Genomic DNA, 12,513 nt, shown 5'->3' on the forward strand with positions numbered 1-12,513 from the left:
TCTCTGGTGATCTTAGAGTATTTGAGAGTTATTTAAACAGTTAAAATAGGTGACTTAATCAACATATGTCATGTTATAGTTAAGAGATTCACTGAGAAACTCTGCGCTCGCTGCCTGTAACGTTAACTCACATTATGCTAGCTCTCTATCCTCGGCCCGTTCTTAATTTTGATTCAGTAAAATGTCCAAGAAACACAGCGAAATAGGACCTCATTAAGTCTCAACCTTTATTACAGCTCATGACGGACATTTCTCAAAGAGGGAATAACAGAAATCTTATCTGAGACGGTGTGTGTAAGCTCGAACGTCCAGCAGGCGCGCCGTTATGATCGATGACTCTCGCTTGTTTATTAATGCCTGTGGAAGTGGTGACGTAATTTTGACAGCGAAGTCTCGCTGTTTGATTCGTACTCGTAATCAGAACTTCGTGTCCGTGGAGAAACTGTAATTCGTGTTTGTAAAGTACACCCATCGTAAATTTATCAGTCATAAACAAACAGAAAAACAAAATGTCGTATCTGTGTCTGTTCTAATCGCAGATTTTGAAATTGTACCCTCGTAAAATTACGAGTACGCTCCTTTTTCCTTTACGATTTTATAATTACGGATGCGTGAATTTTATTTACGCACGAAATATTAATGACAGTGATTTTATTCCATACCATGGTAAATGTTCTAAGGACAGACGTCAGCGCGTCCGAGGCGGCGTCATGGTCGCGAGCGCCCTTGATCTGACGGCCGCGCGATGACGTCACGGGAGATAATTGACGTTTAAATGCGAGATCAACGGACAAACGGAGCGGATTCGACGCGCGCACTCACGGTAAGCACAACTCACGGTGACTTTATTCACGTTTTACAGGGCTTCGATTCACATTTAAGATTCAAGACCATTATAAATGACGTTTCAGACTGGGCTAAATGCTAATGATTTTATTCTGATGTTACTTGCCTCGTCGAAAATATTGAAATGAGCTATTTCTCAGCCACATATTTCAGATGTGTCAAAACAAGCAAACTAGTTTTATAAATAAATAATAATAAATAAAATCAACATTACTTTTCTTCTTTAAAAAACTGACAAGCTTTAAAAACTAAATTGAACTAATTATGTGTTGTATGGACAACAGTTTGTTTGGGTCAGTGTCCTCACCAGATGGTCTATAAATGCATGCAGAACATTGAAACAAATTCTATTGCAAGGAGGATAATTAATATATATTGGTAAATAAATAGAGTTTTGATAAAGGTTTTATTGAGTTGTATTGTTGGAGATTTGATGAATGTTGGCCCGCGTTGCTTTTCATTGAAAAGAAATGTAAGACTTTTTAAAAATGACTTAAGACCTACAAGACAATATTTCAGTGAATTTAAGACTTTTAAGCCTGACAATTTATTTATTTAGAAAATGTAAGTAACTTCAAGACTCTAAGACCCTGCTTTAATATAAGAAATTAATTACAATATAATATTAAAAGCATTAATCTTCATCTTAACAATTAAATCACAATAGACACGTTCCTCGAGTGACACCAGAGAACAGCCAAATAAAAAATAGACATAATGTACAGTTGAAGTCAGAATTATTAGCCCTCCAGTTTATTTTTTCACCAATTTCTGTTTAACGGAGAGCAGATTTCTTCAACACATTTCTAATCATAATAGTGTTAATAACTCATCTCTAATAACTGATTTATTTTCTCTTTGTCATGATGACAGTAAATAATATTAGACTAGATATTCTTCAAGACACTTCTATACAGCTTAAAGTGACATTTAAAGGATTAACTAGGTTAATTAGGTTAACTAGGCAGGTTAGGGGAATTAGGCAAGTTATTGTATAACGATGGTTTGTTCTGCAGACTATCGAAAAAATATATAGCTTAAAGGGGCTAATAATATTGACCTTAAAATGGTGTTTAAGAAATTAAAAACTGCTTTTATTCTAGCAGAAATAAAACAAATCAGACTTTCTCCAGAAGAAAAAATATTATCAGACATACTGTGAACATTTCCTGAATCTGTTCAACATCATTAGGGAAATATTTGAAAATGAAAAAAAATTAAAAGGGGGGCTAATAATTCTGACTTTAACTATATATATATATATATATATATATACATAATCTCATAATATCTCTTTTAATTAGCAATGTTTTAATATTATATAATCAATATTAGAATTGTAATTATTTTAGACTGCCTATTAATAAATGCCTTGGAAAAGATCACTAGTTTACACTGCATCCATATAGAATGTTTGGCCTGTATAATGGTTAAAACATATATTGATATACAGTTAAAATCAGAATCAAACCCCCTACTTTTCACACTATGTCTGATAATATTTTTTCTTCTGGAGAAAGTCTTATTTGTTTTATTTCGGCTAGAATAAAAGCAGTTTTTAATTTATTAAACACCATTTTAAGGTCAATATTATTAGCCCATTTAAGCTATATATTTTTTCAATAGTCTACAGAACAAACCATCATTATACAATAACTTGCCTAATTACCCTAACCTGCCTAGTTAACCTAATTAACCTAGTTAATCCTTTAAATGTCACTTTAAGCTGTATAGAAGTGTCTTGAAGAATATCTAGTCTAATATTATTTACTGTCATCATGACAAAGAGAAAATAAATCAGTTATTAGAGATGAGTTATTAACACTATTATGATTAGAAATGTGTTGAAGAAATCTGCTCTCCGTTAAACAGAAATTGGGGGAAAAAATAAATAGGGTGGCTACTAATTCAAGGGGGCGAATAATTCTGACTTCAACAGTGTATATATTTTAAAAATGAGTAGGTCATTAAAATAAAATAATTGACTTGTTAATAAGGCGATCGTGCTACCAACTGCGCCACCGCGACGCCCTACTTTGGGCATCTCTGATCTAAATAGAAGTATACAAATGCTGGGTCATTAATAAAATTAAACCCAAATTGGGTAAAATATATGGACTATCCCAAACAATGGGTTAAATTTGGTCCTATTGATTTATAATTAAAATTTAAAATGAACCCATGGTGGCGCAGTGGGTAGCACGATCGCCTCACAGCAAGAAGGTCACTGATTCGAGCCTCGGCTGGGTTAGTTGGTGTTTCTGTGTGGAGTTTGCATGTTCTCCCTGTGTTGGCGTGGGTTTCCTCTGGGTGCTCCGGTTTCCCCCACAGTCCAAACACATGCGCTATAGGGGAATTGGGTAAGCTAAATTGTCCGTAGTGTATGAGTGTGAATGAGTGTGTATGGGTGTTTCCCCGTGATTGGTTGCAGCTGGAAGGGCATCCGCTGTGTAAAACATATGCTGGATAAGTTGGCGGTTCATTCCGCTGTGGTGACCCCTGATTAATAAAGGAACTAAGCTATGAATTAATAATTTACAATTCAAAAAATGTACCCAGGAGTTGGGTCAGTCCCTATTATATGCTAAAACACTTAAGCAAATGCATTTGGTTTGTCCAGTGTAATTGTGATGTCCATGAATAAATAAATAAATAAACACCCAGAATTGGGTTGAAGTAACCCAGCATTTTTAGTGTTCTGATTATTCTGTGTGTTAAAACAGGAAGTTGATCATATTGCGCAATTCCTGCGATCTGATTGGATGGGTCTGACACTGTGCTGCTGGCTGAAGGACGGCCATCCCAAAAATCACCATCAACCCTCATCAGCATTCACTCCGTATTCTGTGACTCCGCCCATTCGGCTCGCTGTGCTTTTAGATACGCCTCCTGTTGCTCCCGGAAACCCTCGATCGCAGTGGAGTCCGACACACCTGTCTCCTAACCTACAGGTGTGTGCGTCAGGCGTCCGAGTGTATCGCGGACATGTGGAGCAGAGCAGTGATGCGGCCCGGGCTGCGGTCGGCATATCAACAGGCCTCCATATATGGGAGGTGAAGTGGGAGGGGCAACAAAGAGGAAGCCACGCCCTCCTGGGAGTGTCCACTCATAAATCCCCCCTGCAGGCGTCCGGATATAAAGCACTGATAGGTGGAGACTCATGCTCCTGGGGCTGGGAGCTCTCAACCAATCAGCTGTGGCATGATGGGAAGGAGGGGAGGAGTTACCCAGGAGGCGGAGCCACAGGTGTTTTGAGCGTGCCAGATCGTGTGTTATTGGTGGTGGATGCAGATGCGGGGACGCTGGGATATGTGGCGGACAACTGCTATTTGGGCGTGGCCTTCCAGGACCTGCCCAAAGGGGTGGAGCTTTTCCCTGCAGTGAGCTGCGTTTGGGGTGGAGCTGAGATTTGCATACGCTATCTGTGCGGCACCACACGTGAGTCTGAGCTTTACTAACAGTGCATACTTACTAGTGTGCATCTCACTGACTACACAGGCAACATGCTGAATATTCAGACAGCTGCACGTGGAAACAAACACTAAACAAACATTCCTGCTACCTTGAATTTTTAAGTTGAATCAAATTAACTTTTCTAGATATCTACAGTAACTTACATCCAACACAGGCTCATTGTGAAAACGTAGCCCTGCAGACGTTTCTGGAGACAGCGAATTACGTAGCCGAAGGTACGCATGGCTGCATTTCATTTCTTTAAACGAACTCTACGGGGCGGTGTGACGCCGTTCCTTTTCGCGCTTACCAGCTGACCGCTTACCTCCGTATGGACGGCATTCCGGCTGCAACCAGTTTGTTTCGTTAGCATGCCGCGTACGTCGGCGGATTTGAGATGCAGAGAGGAGTTGACCACGAAGACGGGGGTTCGAGTCCGGTGAAGAGCGGTTCCAGAAAGCAGGTGAAACAGAATCCAAAATATAAAACAAACAAGTGAATAGCAGGGTGAGGACGTGGTAAAATCCGAAAACGTGGTAAAAAAAAAAAATCAGACGAGGGCTTTTATTCTTTTGGATTGCTTTTGAAACGTGTTGGTTGGGTTTAGGGAAGTGGGTGGGCGGGTCAATCGATAAAACTGGTTGGGTTTAGGGAAGGAGGAGGGTGGGTCAGCTGATCGTTCGCTCAGTCAGTCAGAAAGTCTGTCTAAAAGTGAGTCGACAGCGGCCTCTGGTGGGTTTACGTGAGAACAGCAGGCGCAAATGGCACCCGCGAGGGAAATTTGAGATCTCGAAAAGCGTACACGGCGACCTCTGGTGAAATCGCGAAAACAAAAACTGCAGAAAAACGTGCCGCCGGGACGTATTTCGCGGTCTACAGAAACGACCGTGGAGGTACGTTTTCAGAATGAGCCTGGGTTGCTTACATCAATCAAACAGAGTAAAATATTAAGATAAACTTTGTATATCTTTAATTATTAAAATTTACTGATTAAATAATTAGAATAAAGCAGGGGTCGGGATCCTTATTTCAGCAAAGAGCCATTTCAGATTTTTTTATTAATCAAATGCATTTTTTTAAAGAGCCATTGGGGGGGGGGGGGGGGGGGGGGGTGTAAATAACAAAACCTCTTTTTAAATATATATTTTGTTAATTTATTTATAAACAAAACCTTCATTTATGTCCATGAACAACTCAAAAATAATAGAATTTTTATAGAATATTATTTTCTTTTGCTCTCGCCACTCATAAATGAATTAGAGTCACAATTCAAGTTAAACCACAGCGCCACACATGAGCATTAGTTGAAATGTCCATTTATTGTCAACTGAGTTTTTATTTATTTTGCTGTAAAAATGTGATATAAAGGGAATTTTAATTGTATTTTCAATAGGAAACTGATTTCTAGTCACAGCTTTAAACTTTAAAATATTACTGAAGAGAGACAGCTGGAGAGCCACATGTTTGTGGTGAAAGAGCCACATGTGGCCCCCGAGCCTTAGGTTCCCCACCCCTGGATTAAAGCAAAATAAAAATATTTGTTGTCTTCACTTTTTGTGATTATTTTATCAGTGTAGAAATTCATTGATCAGGGTGTGTTTGTGTACAGTTAAAGTCAGATTTATTAGCCCCCCTGTTGATTTTTTCCCCAATTTCTGTTTAACAGAGAGCAGATTTCTTCAACACATTTCTAATCATAATAGTGTTAATAACTCATCTCTAATAACTGATTTATTTTCTCTTTGTCATGATGACAGTAAATAATATTAGACTAGATATTCTTCAAGACACTTCTATACAGCTTAAAGTGACATTTAAAGGCTTAACTAGGTTAATTAGGTTAACTAGGCAGGTTAGGGTAATTAGGCGAGTTATTGTATAATGATGGTTTGTTCTGTAGACTATTGAAAAAATATATAGCTTAAAGGGGCTAATAATATTGACCTTAAAATGGTGTTTAAGAAATTAAAAACTGCTTTTATTCAAGCTGAAATAAAACAAATAAGACTTTCTCCAGAAGAAAATATATTATCAGACATACTGTGAAAATTTCCTGAATCTGTTAAACATCATTTAGGAAATATTTAAAAAAGAAAAACAAATTCAAGGGGGGCTAATAATTCTGACTAACTGTATGTGTGTGTGTTCCTCAGGTGACGTACCTGCTCTTCAGGCTCTCAGTCGTCTCTCTGCACGTAGGGCTCTCAGACTCCACGGGCCCCAAAACCACACACGCTCCTTGCCTTCAGCTCTACAGCGCCTCCTGCAGGACACACACACACCACAAGAACACATCTAAACACACACAAACTCAAATGTTATCGGTCAGTCATATGCGCAATATGATCTGCAGTGAAATACTTGCACAAACAATAACAATGACATGATTAATAATAATACAATCTAAATTGTGGAGAATTGAAGTTAGGAAAAAAAAAGCTAATTTAAACTAGTTAAAGACTTTCAATATAGATGGCAGCTCCCTGCTGAAAAATCCAGCTTAAACCAGCCTAGGCTGGTTGGCTGGTTTTAGCTGGTCGACCAGCCTGGTTTTAGAGGGGTTTTGGCCATTTCCAGGCTGGTTTTAGCTGGTCAGGCTGGAAAATGACCAGCTAAAACCAGCTTGATCAGCCTAGGCTGGTTTAAGCAGTTTTTTTCGGCAGAATAAAAGTACAAAGTGTAAAAATAAATAAATAAAAGAGCTGTCTGTACAAACAGAAACACGGAAGTGTTTCTGACAAAGTGCATAAGAGAGGAAGGAGTGTGGTGGTTTGTCAAGCCCACTCAGCAGTATGGAGTTCACTATAACTACACAGTATATGCCCAGGGTGTGTGCGAATGAGCAGAAATGTCTACTCCCTCATGCTTTACCTCATTTACCGCAGTTTTACCAGGACCAGAGCGGGACCACTTAGGAATTTCTGCGTTTATTATTGCCATTATCATCAATCAGTGTTACTCTTGAAAGTAATGCATTACAATGTTGAATTACTCTCAGATAAAGTAACTTGTTACCGGGTTACTTTTTATGGTCAGTAATGCATTACATCTGACTTTTTTTTTTATCTCTTTCAGAACTTGCAGGGTTTTTTTTGTCTTGTTTACTTTTTATACAGTAGCTCGGCTATTAACAACACACTGTATCACCTTCATTTCCCTTTAAAACACATCAAAATAATCATTTAGGACAGTGTTATCTTCTGAGCCCAGAGCTCTACATGCTGTATATACGGGTTAATGAACATTTAAAGAGATGTGTTTGCTACTCTTGTATTTTCAGTCTTATTAGTGCAGTAATCAGTGTGTATTGAGACTATAATCCACTTTTGCTTTTCTTCATGTGTCCAGAATAATGAAAATGGCAGAAAATGTAAGCCAGAGCCATCTTGGTTGGTCTGTTTCTGCATTCTCTCATTGATGTACGTTAATTTTAATTCAGTAATTTATTTTTTTAAGCTAAATCAATTCAACTAAAAAAAGCACATTTTTACATAGTAACTCAAATATTATTAGTTCCCTACTGAAAAATCCACCTTAAACCAGCCTAGGCTGGTTGGCTGGTTTTAGAGGGGTTTTGGCCATTTCCAGCCTGGTCTTAGCTGGTCAGGCTGGGAGATGACCAGCTAAAACCAGCTTGACCAGCCTAGGCAGGCTGGGAGCCCAGCCAAAACCAGCTATGTCCAGCTTAAACCAGGCTGGTCAGGCTGGTTTTTAGCTGGATTTAGCTGGTAATTTTCCAGCCTGACCAGCTAAGACCAGGCTGGAAATAACTGGAAACCAGACTGGAAATGGCCAAAACCCCTCTAAAACCAGGCTGGTCAACCAGCTAAAACCAGCCAACCAGCATAGGCTGGTTTAAGCTGGATTTTTCAGCAGGGTTAACATTTTAAATAATGCATTACGTTACTGGTTACTTAGAAAAGTCATATAATTACCTGTAATGTGTACCCCCCAACACTATTATTATTCAGCTGCTTTTCTTGTTCAGAGTAAGTCGCACTTTAAGAGCTCATGAAAACCTCATCAAAATTTGCAGATACATCAGAAGTGGTGAAATTTGATATCTGATATGGGTTTCAGAACTCTGTAATGTCAAAAACGGCTCAATAGCGCCACCTATGCACTTTTAATAAAGTGCATACTGCAGGGGTCACCAATCTCGGTCCAGGAGGGCCGGTGTTTCAGCAGGGTTTAGCTCCAACTTGCCTCAGCACAGCTGCCTGGGTATTTTAAATACACCTAGTAAGACCTTGATTAGCTTGTTCAGGTGTGTTTGATTAGGGTCTGCAGGACACCGGCCCTCCAGGAACAAGTTTGGTGACCCCTGGTGTAGTGTTTCATGTCCACACACAAAAAAAGGAGAGATACATGGAGCGATAGAGCGATAAACAGTATCTTAGAGCAAGATCTGAAGCATAAATGTCATTCATTTATTATTTATTTACGCTAAACACGCTTTCTTTCTATTTCAGATGTATTTTTACATATTTAATGTCATTAATTTATCTCATTTATTTCCTGTTGTAATATGTTTGCAGATGTGTTCGCGATGTTGTTTTGTGGTTTGTAATCTATTGAACTTTCACCAATGCTGCTGCATTTGATCAAAAATGTGGTCAAAATCATTTCGGATTATCATCAATGTTGAAAAGTGTTGCGCTGCTTCATATTTTGATGGAAAATCGACTTTTTTTGGTTATAAATGTCTTTACGGTCATTTTTAATCAGCTGAATGCATCCTTTAATAAACAATTAGTGATAATTTGTGGTTACAGAATAATGATTTCTGAAGGATCGTGTAAATTATTTTATTGAAGGATTTTTAAATTTAATGATTTTATTGAATTTATTGAATTAAATATGGCGTTGATTAAGAAGAGACTTCCTTCAAAAGCAGTATATCATAAACTTTGACAGCATGATCAGGTTGCATTAAATCCTGCATAATAAAAAGGTTTGGTTTGAGTCTCACAGTTCTTGTTATTGTATTCAATTAATATAAAGACTTGCCATTTGTTTTGTGTTGATTTACACTGTTATTGTTTATTAAAAGTGCCACCGCAGCACCACCCATTCAGAAAATACAGATTTTACATCACAAATTATACACTGTTTTTTTACAATAACCTTCAATTAATAATAAAACATGCTAATATAATTATTAAGATTTAATAAAAAAAAATCAAAATCACCTTCAATTGACATGAATTAATAATATAATCGATGTCTACTCACGGTGAAAGTGAACAGGTAAAACTTGTAAGAAAGTATTTTAAATTAAGGATATTTAAATATATATATATATATATATATATATATATATTTTTTTTTTTTTTTTAATTAAAGATATTAAAATATATATACATATATATATACACATATATATATATATATATAAAGCTAAAATTAAACAAATTTTAAAAGATTCCACAAGACTCCATTCTGTAGATTATATATATATATATATATATATATATATATACAGTTGAAGTCAGAATTATTAGCCCCCCTGTTTATTTTTTCCCCCAATTTCTGTTAGACTAGATATTCTTCAAGACACTTCTATACAGCTTAAAGTGACATTTAAAGGCTTAACTAGGTTAATTAGGCTAACTAGGAATCTGCTCTCTGTTAAACAGAAATTGGGGAAAAAATAAACAGGGGGGCTAATAATTCTGACTTCAACTGTGTGTGTGTATATATATATATATATATATATATATATATATATATATATATATAAATAATGTATATAATGTTAACAGAATTTGTAGAAAATTGTAAACACATATACTTATATATATATAATTATTATAAGGACAAGAGATGACTTGCATATCATAATGAGATGTTAATCATATCACCCAGCATTACCAATTTACCAACAATCAATGCACTCGCACACACACACACACGCATACACACTTACTTTAGACCTGAAAGAAAAACTGAAGGTGATTTAAGAGTTTTGTGTTTTATTTCCAATATCATAAGCAGACATAAATAAGAGATTAAAATGGAAAGCATATCTTCATCATCTTCATCTCCAGACTCTCTGAGATCCTCCTCTGCGGTTCACCGACTTTCTGCTCTGCACAGATCGAGACGGACCACGCTGAGACGAAACACACACCTGAAACACACACACACACACGCGCCTTCTCAAACACTGGCCAATCAGATCAGCTGTACAGGTCATGTGACTGACAACTGGCGTATATGAGGTCATGTCAAACACTGATGACATCACCACCCTCACATGTGACGTCACAGACAAATTTCAGAGGAAAAATGCTTTTAGATGAAAGATTTACAGTCGTTTAACATCAAAATGTGGAAAACTAATCTTATTACAACACTATTAAATCATCGAAAACTAAAAAATGCCTAAAAATTACTACAACTGTACTAATACTACTCTACTGAAAACTGTGAATGTTATTAGAATAACTTAAATCAGACCCCTTGGTTTTTCTGTGATCGCTGAATCCAACGCAAAATCAACAAAAAGTAAAATTTTTACGATCTTGCAAAATTTTTAATAAAACGCAAAATAAATCGCAAAAAATGCAAATAATCTAATAAATCATCTAATTTCAAACCATATGCGTTTGGGTGACTCCGCAAGCTTACGAGCTGTGTGTGTGTGTCTGTCGCGAGCTATGCGTGTGCGCTTAGTGCGAGCCTCCGCTGAGTGCGCGCACAGCCGAGAACTGTGAAGGCTTTTATGTTGACGTGGAAACTCGAGATTTCTCATGTGAGATTGCCGACGAATATCAAATATTGCAAATTAGAAAAGGCCGGGCAGTTAAATTATGCTACTGTAAATAAAGTTTATTCAGCAATAATTCTCCAATACCGATAGCAGTACCGTTAACGTCAGAGCTTATCTATACTACTGTCTTTTATAATGTAGCACCGAGACTGATAAAGTACTCAGATAGAGTTTCGGTCCTGAGTGACGTACATGATGTCTGATGCTCCGGGGAGTGAAATCTGAGAGTTTATACAGCTTTACTTAGGCTTAATCCATATTTTAGATCTGTTTTAGATCTGTTCTTACCAAGAGACCAAAATAAAGAAGCTATTTGTGTCATTGTGTCAGAGTGCACACCTGCCATAGTAGGCTACCTAGGGCTGCTTGATTTTGGGAAAAATCATAATCACGATTATTGAAAACGATTATCAGTTCAAGTCAAAATTGTGAATTTTTTTTTTTTATATATATTTCATATTTCCCAAATTATGTTTAACAGAGCAATTTTCACAGTATTTACTATAATATTGTTTTAGTCTATAATATAAACAAAGGCTTATTTGTTTTATTTTGGCTAGAATAAAAGCAGCTTTAAATATTTTGAAACCTATTTTAAGGTCAATATTATTAGCCCTCTTAAGCAATATATATATATTTGATTGTCTGCAGAAGAAACTACTGTTATACATGACTTGCCTAATTAGCCTAATTAAGCCTTTGAATCACTTTAATCTGAATACTAGTCTCTTGAGAAATATCTAGTCAAATATTATGTGCATCACAGCAAAGATAACAGAAATCAGTTATTAGAGATGAGGTATTAAATCTGTTGTGTTTAGAAATGTGCTGAAAATAAATCTTTGCATTAAACAGAAATTGGGGGGAAAGGGTCCCTAATAATTCAGGAGGGCTAATAATTCTGACTTTAACTGTATATATATAGTTATTTTCCAACAGCATGCGCTCTCACATTAAGATGACACAACAGCATGCGCTCTCATTCGCACTTTTAAAAACATGAATGATTCGACTGATTGATGCGCATCCTGTGCTGCAAATGTTACATTACAGCACATGCTTTTGGTCATTTTCACATGAATCTGAGCTTTGCAGAGCAACAAATGTGTACAACTGGAAAGGGGCGGTATATGATGCAATAATCATTTATCTTGATTAATGCTTTTTCATAATCGTTAGAAGCCAAAATCGAATTTTCGATTAATTGCACAGCCCTACTACCTAATATGGTATATATATATATATATATATATATATATATATATATATATATATATATATATATATATATATATATATATATATATATATATATATATATATATATATATATATATATATATATATACACACAATGTATATATATACTGTATATATATATATAAATATTTGATTTGATTTATTTATTTTCGAACAAAGTATCATACATAAAATATCAT

General features: G+C 36.3%; 1 protein-coding gene across 1 annotated transcript; it reads left to right on the top strand.

Annotated features, from left to right (window-relative positions):
* Positions 1-3,608: 3,608 nt before the first annotated feature.
* Positions 3,609-6,716, top strand: si:ch1073-228j22.2 (SPRY domain-containing SOCS box protein 2). Its single transcript, XM_056449846.1, is given in 3 exon segments — positions 3,609-4,284; positions 6,453-6,570; positions 6,572-6,716. Coding segments are annotated over 3 exon segments (909 nt in total). The 3' UTR covers positions 6,687-6,716.
* The last annotated feature ends 5,797 nt before the right edge of the window (positions 6,717-12,513 follow it).

Source organism: Danio aesculapii, chromosome 23 (assembly GCF_903798145.1).
Source record: "Danio aesculapii chromosome 23, fDanAes4.1, whole genome shotgun sequence".
In the NCBI taxonomy this organism is placed as follows: domain Eukaryota; kingdom Metazoa; phylum Chordata; class Actinopteri; order Cypriniformes; family Danionidae; genus Danio; species Danio aesculapii.